The 19,761-nt window shown below is 31.2% G+C and overlaps 1 protein-coding gene and 1 long non-coding RNA gene across 3 annotated transcripts; both read right to left on the reverse strand.

The window, feature by feature from the left end:
* Window positions 1–1,631: 1,631 nt before the first annotated feature.
* LOC127704142 (uncharacterized) lies at window positions 1,632–15,980 on the reverse strand. 2 transcript variants are annotated; one of them, XR_007983162.1, is made up of 2 exons: window positions 15,971–15,980; window positions 1,632–1,838 (listed from the first exon to the last, which is right to left on the reverse strand). It is a non-coding gene; the product is annotated as an uncharacterized LOC127704142 (long non-coding RNA). The 2 variants fall into 2 exon arrangements; XR_007983161.1 differs by lacking the exon at window positions 15,971–15,980 and adding an exon at window positions 13,258–13,267.
* On the reverse strand, window positions 2,562–9,807 carry LOC127704140 (uncharacterized). The gene is made up of 7 exons (XM_052208029.1): window positions 9,713–9,807; window positions 7,590–7,777; window positions 7,115–7,212; window positions 6,252–6,317; window positions 5,641–5,727; window positions 4,684–4,803; window positions 2,562–3,648 (listed from the first exon to the last, which is right to left on the reverse strand). The coding sequence occupies exons 2-7, from the start codon at window positions 7,756–7,758 to the stop codon at window positions 3,562–3,564; spliced, it is 627 nt and encodes a 208-aa protein (XP_052063989.1). The 5' UTR covers window positions 7,759–7,777; window positions 9,713–9,807; the 3' UTR covers window positions 2,562–3,561.
* Window positions 15,981–19,761: the final 3,781 nt, after the last annotated feature.

Raw genomic sequence — 19,761 nt, forward strand, 5'->3', positions numbered from 1 at the left:
TTCATTCCCTATTGTTAATTTTCCTGTTTAAGACGGCGATGTTCCTTTGGCTCCATCGTACGGTGTTTATATATTCCAACTCGTTCGTTATGCCCGTGTGTGTAGTGATGTCATAGATTTTAACGAACGTAATCAATGCATCTTTGGTAAATTATTAAATCAGGGATTTCGTTACCATAAATTATGTAAAACTTTTGCTAAGTTCTTTCATAGATTAGTAAATTTGGCTGTACTTGTAGAAAACTGCTTAAAAACGGTATTTCACATCCTAAATTTTACGGTAATATTGTACTTAAAGCGCGGAAATCACTATGTGATCCGTGTTAACTCATCGAACCTTTAAACAAACTTATTAGTAAAGGTTACCTTACCAATGTTGTAATTAGATCTTTGGATATAGTTTACATTGGCACTAATATCGATTTTGTCATCAGCAAATTAAAACATAACTAAATTTGTATTCTTTCCAAACGGGATGTATAAAGACACACCCACGTTCGTTTTGATATATAAAGAGGTTAAACTAACTATCCTACTGTCTGTCGATACATTTATTTTTGGCATTGCACTAGTCATGTCTTCTTTGACTGTCCATGACGTTAAAATACTAAATCCCTGGGGTGTGTTTTAGTTGATTTTAGTCTCTGATGCATGATTTTTTATTATTAATTGTTTTGGCTTTTAACTAGCTGTCAGTAACTGCGAGTACTCTCAAATCGTACTTTCTTGTTTATTTAACCTGTTGATAATAATTGTATTGCTTTTTTGTTATTTAATGTTATTCAGGGTTATATCTGGTCTATATACCAGCTTTGATAAGTGTTTGGTATTACTATAAATTTTCACTTCGTACTATGAACATCAAAATTATTTATTTTGTAAAAATATTTCCTTTCTCTATTGGAACTGTACACGTATACCTAACAACACAATTATTTTCATTTACCCGTGTTTAAAGTTATTGCAAATGGCTGATATTTTTGTTCGAGCTTATTGTTTTTCTTTAATTGTTTAACATTTCATACCGATATAACATGTTACTTTTATTATTCTTCCCTTAGTTTATTTGTTTTGTATTTACATTGTATCATAGGTCAAATTTATTTGTTCAGTGTATGTTCAATGGTGTTAATATGTCCTTTGATTGAGTTAAGCTATTTCAGTTGATATTTTATAGTGTGTCTTTCTATGTTGTGATGTTACACTATTGTTTCAGAGAAAGGGTGAAGGTTTGGTACCATTTAAACCTTTAAACCCGCTGCATTTGTTTGCACTTGTCCTAAGTCAGGAATCTGATGTTCAGTAGTTGTCGTTTGTTGATGTGGTTCATAAGTGTTTCTCGTTTCTCGTTTTTTATATAGATTAGACCGTTGGTTTTCATATTTGAATGGTTTTACAATAGTAATTTTTGGGGCCCTTTATAGCTTACTGTTCGGTGTGAGCCAAGGTTCCGTGTTGAAGACCGTACTGTGACCTATAATGGTTTACTTTTATAAATTTTGACTTGGATGGAGAGTTGTCTCATTGGCACTCATACCAGATCTTCTTATATCTATATATGTATCCCAATGCGTTAAACTTTTTCCAATAAGGCATGAATGTTGTTTATTGAAACTAACAAAATACTCAACTAATTTTGAATGAAAGTTTATTATTACAAGCAAGCACACCTAATGTTATTGTAATATGCATATACAAAAAATAAATCAAAATTACATGAGAAGTTTAAAGAAGCACCGTTATTTTCCTCTCTAGCAAACACATGTATTACATAATTGTGAAAATTCAATTGATTATGGTTGTAATTAAGTCTACATTCTTTAATAGTTTATGCATACCTAACAGTAGGCATGTAACATTTTCGGCGATTATTTAGTGTATATTCTACTCTATTTGCTATTCAAAAGTCAAAAGGAATAAGATAACGCATTCAATATGATATTTCAATAGAACACTCATTTGTTTTTCCCTGTAACTGATGACAAACTAGTTTAGAAATGTTTTTAATTATGCTAAATTCTAATTAACTGACATTTGCTATTATGTTTTTTTATATACTCATATTAAAATATATATATATATATATATATATAAGTCTAGAGATTTGCACAACGATACTAATATAAGATGGTATTATACGAAGATGTTGTTAATAAATCGTGTTGACAAATATTTCGGCTTAACAAATAGCCTTCTTCGGTGTCAATTATTTTAACATTGTTAAAATAATTGACACCGAAGAAGGCTATTTGTTAAGCCGAAATATTTGTCAACACGATTTATTAACAACATCTTCGTATAATACCATCTTATATTAGTATCGTTGTGCAAATCTCTAGACTTATATATTTTTTTTCCTTATCTGCACAGTATCGTCTATTCTAGACGATCCGGTACATAGTAAATTTGCTGGTTGGTCCTTTTTATAGACTTCTATATATATATATATATATATATATATATATATATATATATATATATATAGTGTACGGTTTAGATAATCCGATAATATATCAGTTTTAAGCAAACAGGGAATATATGAAACGCCTATTGTTCGTTCCTTCCGAAATCACAGAGTTTTATTTATCATGCCGCAGAAATAATTGATCAACGGTCAACGGATTCTTTTTAAATCAATCATGATCAACATCTAATAAGCAGCTCCTGAATGATACTTGATCAACTAAAATCCTACCATATCGCCTTATTTCTAAATACCCATTTACATTAATTATTTAATAATAATAGATGCACAAACTTATAAACGACCAAAATATAATTTAAAACAAAAAGTGCGATTCAAAAAGTTCAAAAACATGTTTTCCAGATGTTATCCCATCTTATTTGAAATAAGAGATACAACAGATAAAGTTGAGTCTTCCTCATGTCTTAATATACATCTAAATATAGACAATGCATGTCAGATGGGAACAACGTTTTACGACAAAAGAAAGGATTTCTGCTTCCCTATTGTTAACTTTTCATTTCTATGAAGCAACATTCCACCAACCCTTGCATATGGAATATATCTCCTAGTTGATTATATTACCGTGTTTTAGTTTGGGGTCAAAACTAGGATGACCTCATAAAATAAAGTGTTGACGGACCAAATAATTGTCTTCAAATATGATCTCACCATACACAGGTGTTGATTAAATATTTTCAATACACTGTGAGCAATGTTACATATATAAGAAAAGCTAACAACAAAATATAATTCTATCTTAAGTAAAAACATACAAAAATTTGCAGGAAGATTACAGTTTCATAATTACTAAACGTAATTATCTAATTTTAAAATGCCATTTCCTATTTAAATTTAAAAACTTTTAAAACTTTTTCAATTAATGATACATGATACACACGTATTTTTTTTAAATTTTGATTTAGATTACCAAAATAATTTACACAAAAAGCTGACATTAAACCCTTTCATTTTCAAAAATACTATCAGACAGAATATACATAAACTCCACTAAGCAATACAAAAGCCGTGCTTTAGTTAATAAAAGGACATGGTGGTTTTTGTGATCATTGTATAGTCCATTGGGAATAGATTGATTATGGTTGATATTCTGGAAGTTCTAGCTTTGTCATTTGCTTCTCGTTGTCAACGAATTGCTCGCTTCTAACTTGTTTGTCTTTCTTCTGAAAAATTTAAAGATCGAAAATGGTCATTCGTTCATTTTTTTCAAATTGATATATAGTTTCTACGTCTATATTAACAAACATTAAACGACGAAATACATTGCTTTCTTCAAATAAAAAAATTAAAGATAAACAGTAACCGTTGTATTGTCTTTAACATTGATAAATCTTTATCTTTATTAATTTGACGAGTATTAAGCGCTTTCCTTGATTTTCCTTCATCCGGTAAGCTCAAAGCCAAACATTTTAAAATCAAGGACGTATGACTGCCATAACACTTGAAGAGCTGTATGACCAAAAGGGACCTCAAATTATTTTTCAAAGTAGTGGACATATAGATAGTCACTTTTTGTATTTTCTAACGGTTAAATTTTCATGTTGACACCCCGTCAAATTTCTCTAATAGGGTTTTGCATTTCTAAGTTTGCAATTCATGCAAATAAGCTGTAGTTTTTAATTCTTATCAACTGAATATATGATATCACTAAAAAAACACATAGTTAGAATAAAATTTCGATATGATCAAGTTGTCACAATATATACTTAATTTTAGCACATAAAGAGAGGCGAGGAAGCTTGATTAAATTGTATAGTATAATATATTGACATGAATTATCAATAATTTTGTCATAATTATAATTAACTGTTTACAAAACTTTGGATTTCTGAAATACTAATGATTTTCCACCCTAGGAATATGTTACATTAGATGTATTTGGCAAACAAATTTGGAATTTGGGGTCCTCAATACTCTTCAGCTACGTACTTTATATGGGCTTTTGATATTTTTTTTATTCGAGCGTCACTGATGAGTCTTTTGTAGACAAAACGCGCGTCTGGCGTACAACATTTTAATCCTTGTATTTTTGATGAGTTTATATATGATAGAAGCAATATAATGCATATATGGAAAATGTAACAATCTCACGGGAGGTCATAATGAAAAATAAGCTTTTATTTTCTTTTTTTATAATGAAATTGTATACTCGGTTATATCGAACAATGAATGAATATTATAAAATAAAACAAACATACCGCTAGTTTGCACGGAGCCCATGGCGATGCACAGCAGTAGACTGAGGCAGCAAAGGACACAAGGAATTCTAAAAGGGATATAAGACCAGTTATGACAAGCAATTCCCTGTGGCTATCACGCTGTAAGAAAAACAAAATAAATGAAGACAAATATTCCAACACAAATGGAAACAAACGATAGAAATACAAATGGTTTGCAACTACAAAGAAACAGTGTGCTTAATGTTAATGCATTTATAGGTTATTCGAAACGTCAAAATGATGTTCCTTAAAAACTTAAAAAGTTCTACCGTTTTTTGCTATCTTCGATGCATAATTAAGGAATATCAGTGTTGTAATTACTATAATGATGCATTACAAAAGTAAATCTTATATTGGATCTTGTAAAAATGTATCAATTTAAAATAAGATAAAATCCAGGAAACTTTATTAAAGATTTTGACATATAAACATCAAGGAAACACATAGCGTCAAACAAAGGAATTCTTTCAAACCGAAGGTTATTTCGTAACTGGTACTTTTCAGATTTGACGAAAATATCATTTGAACGGCGTTTTTGATATAGGTTATGTTTAATTTTTGATCATATTGTATAAATAAAAAATTTGAGAATTCCATCAATTCAATATGTCATCCAATGAAAAAATTATGTTCATGAATATTGCATTAGAATTTTTTATATAATTCTGTTTGGAACGTTGAAAAGCTTAGGTATACAAGAAAATGTATATTTGGATGATATATTGACCAGTTAAATGATCTAAATTGGAGTCCGAGACCATCTTTCGTTTATGATTACAGTGAAAGTTGCCCGAGAAAAATATCTGTTAAAAATTGTAGTTGAAAATGATGATAGTGCATGAAAAAAGTTCGAATATTATAAATTAATAACTTGTAAAACAAATAGTATATTAAAATGCCATGAGTGTAGAATGTTGAAAATATGTTTGGACTTACCAGTACAAAGTTAGTAATTGCTGCACCAACGATGATGGGTACGAACAATGATGCTGCCATAATGCTAAAAACCATGAAAACCACTTTCTATGAAAAAAGAAAGGAACAATCAATTGTATCTTTTGATATTCGTGTCGGCTGATTTGTTTACAACTTTCAATTCCAAAGAGGCAAACCGTAAAAAAATGTCATATTTGTACCAGCTTCCTTCATATTTTTGTGACGAAAATTCCAATTAAAATTATTTAAACCAAGAGAATAACTCAACAGTTGATTTACCAACTTATATATTTAAAATATGTAGACATTTTATGTACTAAGTCAGGATCCTGTTGTCTTTTGGTGCTGTTTACCATATTTGTTTTTCAATTATTGTGTTGTACATAAATCAGGCCGTTAATTTTCTCGTTTGAATAGTTTTACATTTGTCATTTCAAGACCTTGAAATGCTTGCTTTTAGGTATGGGAATTGCTTATTGTTAACGGTTGTTCTACGCCAATTGGTCTCTAGTGGAGTGCTGTTATTGCATTAGCAATTACATCACATCTTGTAATCTAATAAGGTTTTGTTTTTATTTTCTAGTAGCAAAATATAAATTACAATAACCTACAGTTTTAATCAAGCTGTAGTCTGCATTTCTTGCCATATAAGCTGGGATAACTCCTGTGACAACAATCTATAATAAATAGAGATAACACATTCATACATTTCTTGAATAAAGGTTTGTTTACCAAGGATTACGATTTAAAATTGACAACCTTTCTCATACTTTATATAAATATGCCCTTTATTTAAGCCATTATTTTTTACCGGAAACGCTCTTTTTCGTCACCTTGGTTCCCAATGTTGGTTAGCAGATTTATATAAAAAATATGGTTTCAATACTTCATTGGTAGACGCCGCGCAAATCTGGAATTTTCTTTCAATACAAAGACAAAGCAAATATGATATGCCGGAGTCCGTACCATGAATTTCATATTGTCTTAATCATTCCACGTCCTTATAGAAAAAATACCATTGTGTTTAAAAAGGTAGACATTAGTCTTCTGCAATTCTATTATATTAGTTGTTTTAGTCATAAATACATAAGTTGATTGATTAATAAATAAATAAATAAATATATAAATAAATCAATATATTAATAATAATAATAATAATAATTATAATAATAATATTACTACTACTGATAATAATAACAATAGTAATGATAATAATAATAACAATAATAATAATAATAATAATGATAATAATGATAAAATAATAATAATAATAATGATAATAATGATAAATATGATAATTTTTACAATTGTATTTTTGTTGTTGTTTTTTGTTGCTATGAACATAACTTGTGTATGGACACCGTTATCTTTTTTTAACTGTCTTTGTGTTCTCCATAATAGTTCCGTTGTTATATTTCTATTATTACAAAGTTTGGCGTTTGCTATAATACTTATCAACATCATTGTAACCTACCCAGACAGCAGATACCAAGGATCCTCCATCAAGTCCGAGCATAATGGTTTTCTTATCAAACGAGAAGGTAGGTATAGTTGCATTTGTTATGACATGCTCTATAAAAAATATAATGGATCAATTTGTATAATTGAGATATACTTATCGGTGAGATATAACTTATCTTCATGTTTTCATATTAACATTTACAACGTCGAGTGACATCAATGGCACATGCTAACAACATTTCAAGTGTTCCGTGTCCATGTTGATTGCATGAAGATAGATACTAATACTAAAGAAAAAAAAAATAACGAAAATAACAATTTTCTAAATTTTTGTGTGTCCGAAGCGCTTTTACGAAAATAATATTCTTATTTTTGTTTCATTCATATCTTTGTTCATTCGTTTAACATGATACAGCGATCAACTAAGGTATGATATAACAATTATTATCATATTCAAGTGAAAGAAAAGAAGATATGTCTTATCATACCTTTCTTCCCCAAGTTGTCACAAACTTTCTTGTCGATTCCTATTGAAACGAATGTCATGATCAAACAACCTAGGCCAAGAAGTATCTGTATTGCTCCATATCTTTTGAGAGAAGAACCCAATCTTTCCTTTGCAGTGACAACTTTCGATTCCATTGTATAGAACTTCATAACTAGGCTTTTTTTAAATCTATAAAAAAAAAATCAAATATATCTAAAATTGTATAGGTTATTGAAAATTCGTTCCTCTTATTTTTGAAAATTAGCCAGATATTCGGAATTCTCTTGTTTTATCCATGCTGTGCCATTAAATATTTTGCCCGCTAACCCCTACTTTTGTATCCATTATTTGATTACATATAATTTGAAATGCCATCTTTGAAAATCTTATAAAATCCTTGTTATTTTTTAATCGTTTTTCGAAAGAAAAAGGGTGTCAATGTTAAATGTATGAAATATCTTAAGAGAATTATTTCCCGCCAAATTTTCTATGGCTTATATCTCGAAAATAAGCACACGGACCCTTAATTTTTTTCTGCTTTGTTATTTTCTTTATTTATAAACTATAAATTTAAAACAGTCTTTTAAAAAGCTTGTTATTTTAAAAAATGGTAGCGGAGATCCTTTAGTATATATTGTAAATAAGGGTTACGGCAATATCAAAATATGGTCAGCCATAAAAAGTCTCCAGCATAAACAAGTTGAAATTAGAATTTAAAGAAACGATTAAATATTTAAATACAAAAAAAATAAAATCATATTAAGATAATGGCAAACAAGAACATAAGTGTTGGGAAAGACAAAGAAGACAATCGCAAAGGTAAAATTGTTTAATGAGCATAAAGACATCTCTATAAAGTTTCCGTAAGTGGACGAAAATTTGAAATCAAAATGTTGAAAACCAAATCACAATAGCATAGTACGTAATATACCGTTTGGTAATTGTGTTTGGTGTTCACTTGGACCTGTAAATACATTAGTTTATGAGTTGCATTATCATAATTATAAATGAAATGTTTACAAAACTTACAGTTTTTATTTAAACTACGGATTTTGTATCCCTGGAGTAGATGACCGTAGCTGTGTTTGGCAAAAACTTTGGAAATTTTGTGTCGTTTTTCACATTTGTACTTTATTTGGCCTTTCTAACTTTTTGATTGGAGCGTCACTGATAATGGTTTTTTTTTCGTTTGTTAGCGAAACGCTCGTATTGCGTGTAAACTTTTAATCTAGCATTTTTCTGTGTAGTTTGGAGACTGTCTTATTGCCGTATATTCCACATTTCCTTGGATTCATTCTGAACTCGCTATCATATATTTATCTAGATGTTTGCAATTATGAAGGCCATCCATATTAATTACTGAGTAACTTTTTTCCATGTGTAGCATTGCTGCATTGTAAGAATGCATTCTACTTTTAATGTAAAACCAGTTTTTATGAATGGAATTTTTGTCTAATTTGCCAATTTAATAATAAAGACTAGGCAAAATCGGGTCTTTATTTTTGCTTTGTCAAATGAAAAGGGTTAACTTCTTCTAACTTAAAAAAAAAATAAATTGATTTTTACACTTCTTAGAATGTAGCAAGAGAATAACATTCATAAAATAAAGTGGAAATAGATATGTCTATGCTAATATTAATACGTAAAATAGTTCGTTAATTTGCCAGCAAAAGGAGAACAAAAAAGAAAAAAACAAAAAATACATGAAGAACTTTAGAATAAAGCAAGAAACCAGGTTGACAACAACATTGCTTAACGCCCATCTCATATCTAAAAATGAATCGATAGATTTATTTTACTTTTCCGATACAATAACTTGATATTAGACCGATAAAAAATTATGCAAAAACAAGAAATATTGGAATCCCCTCCAAAAACAATTGTTTAGTATTCTCCATCGTTTTTTTTTGCGGCATCGATGTTACTGAAAAACGGTTTAAACAGGGACAGAACACAATATTTTTCTTCAGATATTGGAGATTGGAAATTTAAATGGTAATTAAGATTTTTTAAATCGTTGATGTTTTAACCTTTATCTCTTTTCAGAAAACATTTCGTAATATTCAGTTAATTATTTCTATGTTTGAATGTAAACTTTTTCTTAGTCCACGCATTAAGACTTACCAGAATGCTAGCTCAACGTTGATCTGGCACCAGAATGCAAGGCAGGGATCCTTATCTTTAAAATCCATCTGCAGATGGTGCTCTTTTATATATGTATCAATACAACGTGACCAGCCACCTTGACATGTTTTTAAACCCGTATAGTTCATAGTCCATAAAAAGTTATGTAAGGTAGTTATGTAATGCAAACTTGCATATTCTTCGCATTATATAGAACTGCTTTAATTTGTTTCTGGTTTTTTTTTGGAGGATTTTTAGATTTTTGAACTCGTCAGCACTTATTTATTTGATTTTAATCTTATGAAATAAGCCACTCACCGAATTATGAATGCAATTATGTAATTGAAATATTATGCAACATGTTTGCACACTAAATGAATAAAACGTTATAACTAGTATAGTACATTTAAGACCTCAAATTGAAATTCGAGTTTCAATATTTGAATTTTGAATTTGATATTAAAAGCTCACTAATCGAAATTCGTTGTTGAACTTCAAAGAAAATCACATTTTTGGAATGTCTGTAGTAACCTGATAAAGTAAAATATGTGTTAAAAATAAAACAGTCCTGTTTTATTTTGGTAATGAATTGTTCTGTTTTGTTTATGATAAATGTCATGAAAATGCAGGACGTTCTGTCACCAGACAGTGACTTTGATTATCATGACGTTCTTTTCACTTCCTTTTGTTAACAATTCGTAATGGTTTGATTAACTAAATACACCTTGGGCCTTTTCATTTACATGATTTGAAACTATTTTCAAATTTACTATGCTAGTATTCAATATTGAATCCATATTGATTTTTGAACATGAAACATTTTGACTAACATAGACATGCATTCAATGACCATGTACACTATTTTTTACATTTGCGAACGACACTTTAATTATATTCATACTGGAACTTGAAAAGCACCCTAAATACACTTTGAACGCGAAGTTTTGTACATGTCAATTACACACCAATGCTCACATGTAGGGGCTCAATTATGAACGGAAAATGGGAATAACTTTCGTATCAGTGTTAAAGCAATCATTTAACATTTCTTAACTAATTTTTTGGTCAATGTCTGGAAAAAGAATTCTTTTCTGCATTAAACTGTCGAAGAACAAATATATATAAGTGCCTAATGATAACAACTTTATGAATATCAAATATTTGGTCTTGCTCTAAAACGTTAGTATTTGTAACGTTGAAAGCCTTTGGTTTGAGCTTGCCGACTGACAATTGTTTCAAAACACGTGTTATGCATTTGAAAGTCATACCATTAGCATTTTTGTATTGTTGAATGAAACCGTGCATCAACATCGTGAATTATCTATTTCCATTGAAAATGATATAGCTGAATTCGATAGAAATATAGAAAATAGAAATTTCAGACAATACATGGGTCTAATAGTATAAGATCAAGACAAACATTTAGGAAATTAGACCCAAAAAAATAGGAGTTTCTTTTTGATTAGTAAGAATGTTATTTTTTTTTAACTATGCATATCAAAGTTTAAGAATTCTACATTAAATATCCCGGTGTCACAAAAGAAAAATGATACCAAAAGAACAATAAAATTCATAGGTCAAACAGAAACCGAAAACACAATGTAAAAATCCAAAAGCACCGAAAGCAATGAAAAGACAAATACACTAGCTAATGAATAGTTAAATGTTCGCGTACGGTAATTTTTCGAAGTAAAATATAAACGGTAGATAAAGCAAAATTATTCCAACGAGACATTTTCCCGATAAACGACATATACTCCATATACAGGCGCTGCTTGAATGTTTCTTACCTAGGTTTCTATCTGCACTTTTTGTAATCTTAGCTTCGCGGCGTTTTTGTTTTGGAATTAAACTTTGACGGACGACCCAATGCAAAGGAGAAGCGAAAAATGGCTAGAAAAAGAAAAATATCAACTATCAAACAACTACACAAAACACACAACATAGAAAACGAAAGACTGAGCAACACGAACCTCACCAAAAACTGGGTAGATCTCCGGTGCTCCGGAAAGATAAGCAGATTCTTCTCGAAATGTGACAACCATTGTGTTGCATATGTTAGTACAAACCCCGTAATAAGTCTAATTCGGTAGGTCACATTCGGGGAAAAGGGGCTTGGTCTTATAGCTTCACTGTGAGCAAAAACCCTCAATCAAGGAAATCATGATAGAAAATACAAGCCCTAAAATAAACGTATCAACTGAGAGAAATATACTCCGTATGCAGGCGCTGCTGGAATGTTGCTACATGGAAATGGAAAGTTCGCAAATGGGAGGCTGGAATCATATCTTTTGTCGTAAAGTTTTGTTTTCAACTGATCCTCAATATCTAGATGTAAGTCAGGATATGAGGCAAACTTATATGTATCTGGTATCAAGCATTGATAATATAAACACAAAGACTTTGTCAACATGACACTAAGGACTATTCTTTTTGTAAATAATGCTGTTAACGCATTATACTTGATACGATAACGTAGGGACAGTTCTCATTATGACTTTTTAAGTAGATATTTACACAACTGCGCAAACAAGGTTATGAGGGAGAAAAAATGAATTAGCAATTTCTAGTTCTAATGTCGTCATTACTCACTGTCTGAATTCCCTGTACTATTACTTAATTACTAGAGTGATCTTAATTAAGATATTACAGCATATCTCATGTCTTTATATTCTGATACAAATTGCTAAATAGTGAAAAGGTTTCCTTCATATCTCAATATTTTTTCAGCGGAAAATATAGAAAAAAAAATCTTTATCATAATTTAAACTCAAGTTCAAAAACCGTCATGTAAAGTTGGCCTTTAAATGGTTTCGGCTATCCTATTGATGTTTTCGATTTTAAAAATCATCATGTATTATTTCATCCCTGACTTTCAATCGTTTTTAATATAAGCCTTTCCGATAATGACAAATACAGTAAAACCGCTGTAGTCACTTAATTTTCGCCAGAGGAAGAAGAGTTGCGAATGTAAATGTACATATGGTTCAGTTCCTACTACAAATATTATCAACTTTGTATTATTCATCACAGTCAGCTATAGTAATGGAATCAATGATTATTTGAGCTTAGACTATTGCGAATAATGGTTATGGCTGTATAAGTATTCTTACCTAATTTCTCTTTTTGTTTGTTTACGAAATGAGATGATGGATCTTAAAGGGTTTTTGTTCCTGTCTCTAGACAATATCATTTATAAAAACAAATTCACTGAAATATAATTAGAGTTGAGTTGTCGTGAGAACAACCGATGGTCTTTCTATCCTAATGAAATTCACTTCTGACAATAAAATTTGTATTAAGAACAGTAGGCCTGGTTCAAAAAGATGACTTATCTCACAATTATTCCCAAAATTTGGAAATTTAGACTTTACATAAGAAATGTTATGAAGCCTCTTCAGATAAAATCACGTCCGGAGGCAAGAAATAGCCTACTTTACCCTGATTAAGAAAATATATGGTTTCTATATATTTTGATTCTAATATAAGGGATAAGTTGCTGCTTCCATTTTATGAAATATCACTTTCGGTTCCAGATATGTTACTTAACAGTAGTTTCAAAAAGGATGGTATAAGGTACTTTTAATAGAAAAACAAAGGATAGGGGTATCTATCCATGAAACGAAATCCGTACATACACAGCAAAAAAGGAGAGAAAAAAAAACACACACAACACATAAAGCAAAGGAACAGCTCTTTAATTGCTGTTCTTCATCTCAAAGTCACAGTGAGGCCTACAACACGGAGCATGAAATTAATGTAAAAATGGCTATTTTCATTTACACAAGGTCACTTTAGTTTGTCATTTTAAAGGTCATATGTCTTCCAATCTAATGCATAAGACCCCATGGCTTTATCATGTATCAATATCACATTATAGTAAATGAAAAATGTATAATTGACCTTTGAACTTGACCTCAAATAAAATTAAAATATCATTGTTCATGTATCTCAAGATACAAACTCTTTCGCATATATAAAAATAAGTAGATGTGGTATAATTGCAAATGAGACAGCTATCCACTAAAAATAAACTGAATATAAGCAATTATAAACCGTTCGTCCTTCAACAATGAAAAAACCCCATACCGTTTAATCAGCTATAATAGGCTCCGACATGAAAAACATAAAACAATTCAATTGACAACAAAAAAAATAGGAGTTTCTTTTTGATTAGTAAGAATGTTATTTTTTTTTAACTATGCATATCAAAGTTTAAGAATTCTACATTAAATATCCCGATGTCACAAAAGAAAAATGATACCAAAAAGAACAATAAAATTCATAGGTCAAACAGAAACCGAAAACACAATGTAAAAATCCGAAAGCACCGAAAGCAATGAAAAGACAAATACACTAGCTAATGAATAGTTAAATGTTCGCGTATGGTAATTTTTTCGAAGTAAAATATATGCGGTAGATAAAGCAAAATTATTCCAACGAGACATTTTCCCGATAAACGACATATACTCCATATACAGGCGCTGCTTGAATGTTTCTTACCTAGGTTTCTATCTGCACTTTTTGTAATCTTAGCTTCGCGGCGTTTTTGTTTTGGAATTAAACTTTGACGGACGACCCAATGCAAAGGAGAAGCGAAAAATGGCTAGAAAAAGAAAAATATCAACTATCAAACAACTACACAAAACACACAACATAGAAAACGAAAGACTGAGCAACACGAACCTCACCAAAAACTGGGTAGATCTCCGGTGCTCCGGAAAGATAAGCAGATTCTTCTCGAAATGTGACAACCATTGTGTTGCATATGTTAGTACAAACCCCGTAATAAGTCTAATTCGGTAGGTCACATTCGGGGAAAAGGGGCTTGGTCTTATAGCTTCACTGTGAGCAAAAACCCTCAATCAAGGAAATCATGATAGGAAATACAAGCCCTAAAATAAACGTATCAACTGAGAGAAATATACTCCGTATGCAGGCGCTGCTGGAATGTTGCTACATGGAAATGGAAAGTTCGCAAATGGGAGGCTGGAATCATATCTTTTGTCGTAAAGTTTTGTTTTCAACTGATCCTCAATATCTAGATGTAAGTCAGGATATGAGGCAAACTTATATGTATCTGGTATCAAGCATTGATAATATAAACACAAAGACTTTGTCAACATGACACTAAGGACTATTCTTTTTGTAAATAATGCTGTTAACGCATTATACTTGATACGATAACGTAGGGACAGTTCTCATTATGACTTTTTAAGTAGATATTTACACAACTGCGCAAACAAGGTTATGAGGGAGAAAAAATGAATTAGCAATTTCTAGTTCTAATGTCGTCATTACTCACTGTCTGAATTCCCTGTACTATTACTTAATTACTAGAGTGATCTTAATTAAGATATTACAGCATATCTCATGTCTTTATATTCTGATACAAATTGCTAAATAGTGAAAAGGTTTCCTTCATATCTCAATATTTTTTCAGCGGAAAGTATAGAAAAAAAAATCTTTATCATAATTTAAACTCAAGTTCAAAAACCGTCATGTAAAGTTGGCCTTTAAATGGTTTCGGCTATCCTATTGATGTTTTCGATTTTAAAAATCATCATGTATTATTTCATCCCTGACTTTCAATCGTTTTTAATATAAGCCTTTCCGATAATGACAAATACAGTAAAACCGCTGTAGTCACTTAATTTTCGCCAGAGGAAGAAGAGTTGTGAATGTAAATGTACATATGGTTCAGTTCCTACTACAAATATTATCAACTTTGTATTATTCATCACAGTCAGCTATAGTAATGGAATCAATGATTATTTGAGCTTAAACTATTGCGAATAATGGTTATGGCTGTATAAGTATTCTTACCTAATTTCTCTTTTTGTTTGTTTACGAAATGAGATGATGGATCTTAAAGGGTTTTTGTTCCTGTCTCTAGACAATATCATTTATAAAAACAAATTCACTGAAATATAATTAGAGTTGAGTTGTCGTGAGAACAACCGATGGTCTTTCTATCCTAATGAAATTCACTTCTGACAATAAAATTTGTATTAAGAACAGTAGGCCTGGTTCAAAAAGATGACTTATCTCACAATTATTCCCAAAATTTGGAAATTTAGACTTTACATAGGAAATGTTATGAAGCCTCTTCAGATAAAATCACGTCCGGAGGCAAGAAATAGCCTACTTTACCCTGATTAAGAAAATATATGGTTTCTATATATTTTGATTCTAATATAAGGGATAAGTTGCTGCTTCCATTTTATGAAATATCACTTTCGGTTCCAGATATGTTACTTAACAGTAGTTTCAAAAAGGATGGTATAAGGTACTTTTAATAGAAAAACAAAGGATAGGGGTATCTATCCATGAAACGAAATCCGTACATACACAGCAAAAAAGGAGAGAAAAAAAAAACACACACAACACATAAAGCAAAGGAACAGCTCTTTAATTGCTGTTCTTCATCTCAAAGTCACAGTGAGGCCTACAACACGAAGCATGAAATTAATGTAAAAATGGCTATTTTCATTTACACAAGGTCACTTTAGTTTGTCATTTTAAAGGTCATATGTCTTCCAATCTAATGCATAAGACCCCATGGCTTTATCATGTATCAATATCACATTATAGTAAATGAAAAATGTATAATTGACCTTTGAACTTGACCTCAAATAAAATTAAAATATCATTGTTCATGTATCTCAAGATACAAACTCTTTCGCATATATAAAAATAAGTAGATGTGGTATAATTGCAAATGAGACAGCTATCCACTAAAAATAAACTGAATATAAGCAATTATAAACCGTTCGTCCTTCAACAATGAAAAAACCCCATACCGTTTAATCAGCTATAATAGGCTCCGACATGAAAAACATAAAACAATTCAATTGACAACCACTGAACTACATGCTCTTAACTTTGGATAAGCATATTAAGAATGTGGCGGTGATAAACATGTTTATGAGCGCTCAACCTAACCTAACCTAAACTAGGACAGTAGTATTACAGCAGCATAAGAACAAACTATAAACTACAAACTATGTATGGTTGAGAAATTGTATTAATTTCAAATATATATAAGATGGAAACTCCAATAAAAAGACACTGAAACACTTCGAATCACTCTGATTCAAACATAAAATTCTCTGAAACTGACATTATCAAGATGCTTGATTTCTTGATTGACAACATATTTGTTACGTTTGCAGGACGTGTTTTTCAACAGACTGTCGGAATTCCAATAAGAACCAATTGTGCCCCTCTTCTTGCCGACTTGTTTCTTTATTATTATGAGGCTGACGTCATACAGGAACTTCTTAGGAAGAAAGATAAGAAGTTAGCAATATCCTTTAAACTCTACGTTCCGCTATATAGATGATGTTCTCTCACTAAATAATACAAAATTTGGTGACTATGTTGAACGAATCTATCCCATCGAACTAAAGATAAAGGATACTACAGATACAGTTAAGTCTGCCTCATATCTTGACTTACATCTAGAAATTGACAATGAAGGTCGGTTGAAAACAAAACTTTACGACAAAAGAGATGATTTCAGCTTCCCAATTGTAAACTTTCAATTTCTATGTAGCAACATTCCAGCAGCGCCTGCATACAGAGTATATATCTCCCAATTGATACGATATTCCCGTGCTTGTGTTTCCTATCATGATTTCCTTGATAGAGGATTGCTGCTAATAAGGAAGCTATTAAGCCAAGAGTTCCAGATGGTGAAGTTGAAATCATCCCTTCGTAAATTTTACGGACGCCATCACGAGTTGGTTGACCGTTATGGAATAACCATTTCACAGATGATATCGGATATGTTCCTTACGTCGTAACAACAATACCCTTCCCTTTTCACGAATGTGACCTACCGAATTAGACTATTTACCGGATTTGTAATAACATAAGCAACACGATGGGTGCCACATGTGGAGCAAGATCTGCTTACCCTTCCGGAGCACCTGAGATCACCCCCAGTTTTTGGTGGGGTTCGTGTTGCTTAGTCTTTAGTTTTCTATGTTGTGTCATCTGTACTATTATTTGTCTGTTTGTCTCTTTATTTTTGGCCATGGCGTTGTCAGTTTGTTTTCGATCTATGAGTTTGACTGTCCCTCTGGTATCTTTCGTCCCTCTTTTTTCGACTCAAAACTATTTAAATACAGAACAAATTGTAAATTAAATCATCAGCTTGTCATTGAAAATTTATATCATAATGAACATTTTTCAGATCTGTCGGACACGTATGTCCTCTTTGCTAATACTTTGAACTTATCAATATGTTGAATGAAAATAAAATTTTCGTCAACATCCTGGCAATGATGAGTTGTACGGTGGTGGCGCTTTTTGGATCTGTCAGATTCATACGTCTTGATTTCAAGTACTACACAACCTATGCACCTCTCCTGGCCGACCTTTTCCTATTTTGATATGAGTCCGCGTTCCTTCAGACACAAAGACAAGAAGAATTAAGAACCTAGATCATTTAATGCCACATACAGGTATATAGATGATGTTCTTTCCGTAAATTATCCAAACTTTTATGATTGGATTCTATAGATATATCCTCCTGAACTGGAGATAAAATAAACCACAGACACAGCTTCCTCTGCCTCATTTCTAGACATTTACCTCAAATTTGACAACAACGGTCATCATAGTACCCGAATCTATGACAAACGAGACCATTCATAATTATAAATGTTCCTCACTTTAGCAGCAATAAACCAACTTCACTTGCGTATGGAGTAACAATTTCCCAATTATCGATATTCAAAAGCTTGCAGCTGCTCCTCAGAAATAAATGGGAGATTTAGCTAGCTATATCTAAACCCAGGTTTAACAACCCACAATTTTCTTTGGAAATACCTGTACCAAGTCATGCAGCATATAACAATCGTGTTTCACTCGTTCGGGTTGTTTGATAAGTTTGATTTTGTCAGTTTTATTGGACTGCGTCCTTTTTGAATTTATAAGTTTGGTATTTGTTAGGCTTTTTTTACATTATGAGTTGGTGTTTGCTCTTGGACAGATAAAATATTTTGATCGGTGGGATACATTGGTATCTTGTTCATTTATTTTATCATGAAGTGTTTTGTAGACTTGATTTTTATTCAGTAGTTTTTCGTTTTGTTTGGCCATGGTGTTGTTGACTTTTTTGACTCATGATTTTTTATTGCCCCATTGCCTCTTTGTAACTGGGCCATTGAAATAACACGGACAAATGTGTAAATTGTATTTGATTAAAATTTAAAGTTCAGTTATTCTATTAACTAATTTGATGCAGACGAAGAAAACCATTAATTTGATTTTATAAAACGTTTCCAGTGTCTGAGCAGAAAGTTGATAAACCATGGTGATACCAAAGAACGTCTCGTCCTTTTTTAAAAAGTTCATCGGAAGATACCAAGACCTTGTTGATAAATATTCCATGTCAACCTCACAAATAATACATGGTGGTCTTGAAGTATAGATTCTAGGTACTGACGTTGTTTGTCATCTTAATTACGTGTTATAGTGTTTTTTATTTGTCTTTGTATCCTTTTGGTGTGGCTCGGTACTTATGCATCCCGCCAATAGGTTGTGCTATACATTTTTTTTTGCTTATGTGCTTTGTCTATATGCCATTTTGTTTTTCTTTGTTGACATATTTGTTTGTTTTTATAGTGATAAAGATTATAACACAATGTTGACTGCTGTATCCCTATTTTTGACATTGTTTATCTATTATGTCTGTCTGTTTTGTTCACACATTGTTTTCAACATAATGGAATTTTATGTGACTGTTATACAAGTGAGAGGTTTAGCTAACTATCAAACCAGGTTTAAGGTTAAATTCATCATATTCTACATCAGGAAAAATCTGTACCAAGTTAGGATTATGACAGTTGTTTTCCATTTGTTTTATGTGTTCGAGCTTTGGATTTTGCCATTTGATAAGGGACTGTCTGATTTTAATTTTCCTTGGATTTCTGTATTTTTTTTAATTTACTTTTTGTTTCTTAATTTACATTATTTTCCGAACCCTTTGGGAAAGCCCTGCATTTCGATCTTTTAAATGGATGAACATTGGTGAGTTT

The sequence above is a fragment of the Mytilus californianus genome, unplaced genomic scaffold (assembly GCF_021869535.1).
Source record: "Mytilus californianus isolate M0D057914Y unplaced genomic scaffold, xbMytCali1.0.p SCAF_6, whole genome shotgun sequence".
Classification (NCBI taxonomy): domain Eukaryota; kingdom Metazoa; phylum Mollusca; class Bivalvia; order Mytilida; family Mytilidae; genus Mytilus; species Mytilus californianus.

Bases quoted from the DNA above. Each gene is read 5' to 3' on its own strand.
- LOC127704140 (XM_052208029.1), bottom strand. From the start codon at position 7,758: ATGAAGTTCTATACAATGGAATCGAAAGTTGTCACTGCAAAGGAAAGA. The intron at 4,804-5,640 runs GTAAGTCCAAAC...TTTTTCTTACAG, and splicing joins CAATTACTAACTTTGTACTG to CGTGATAGCCACAGGGAATT. The intron at 3,649-4,683 runs GTATGTTTGTTT...TAAATTTTTCAG, and splicing joins GGGCTCCGTGCAAACTAGCG to AAGAAAGACAAACAAGTTAG.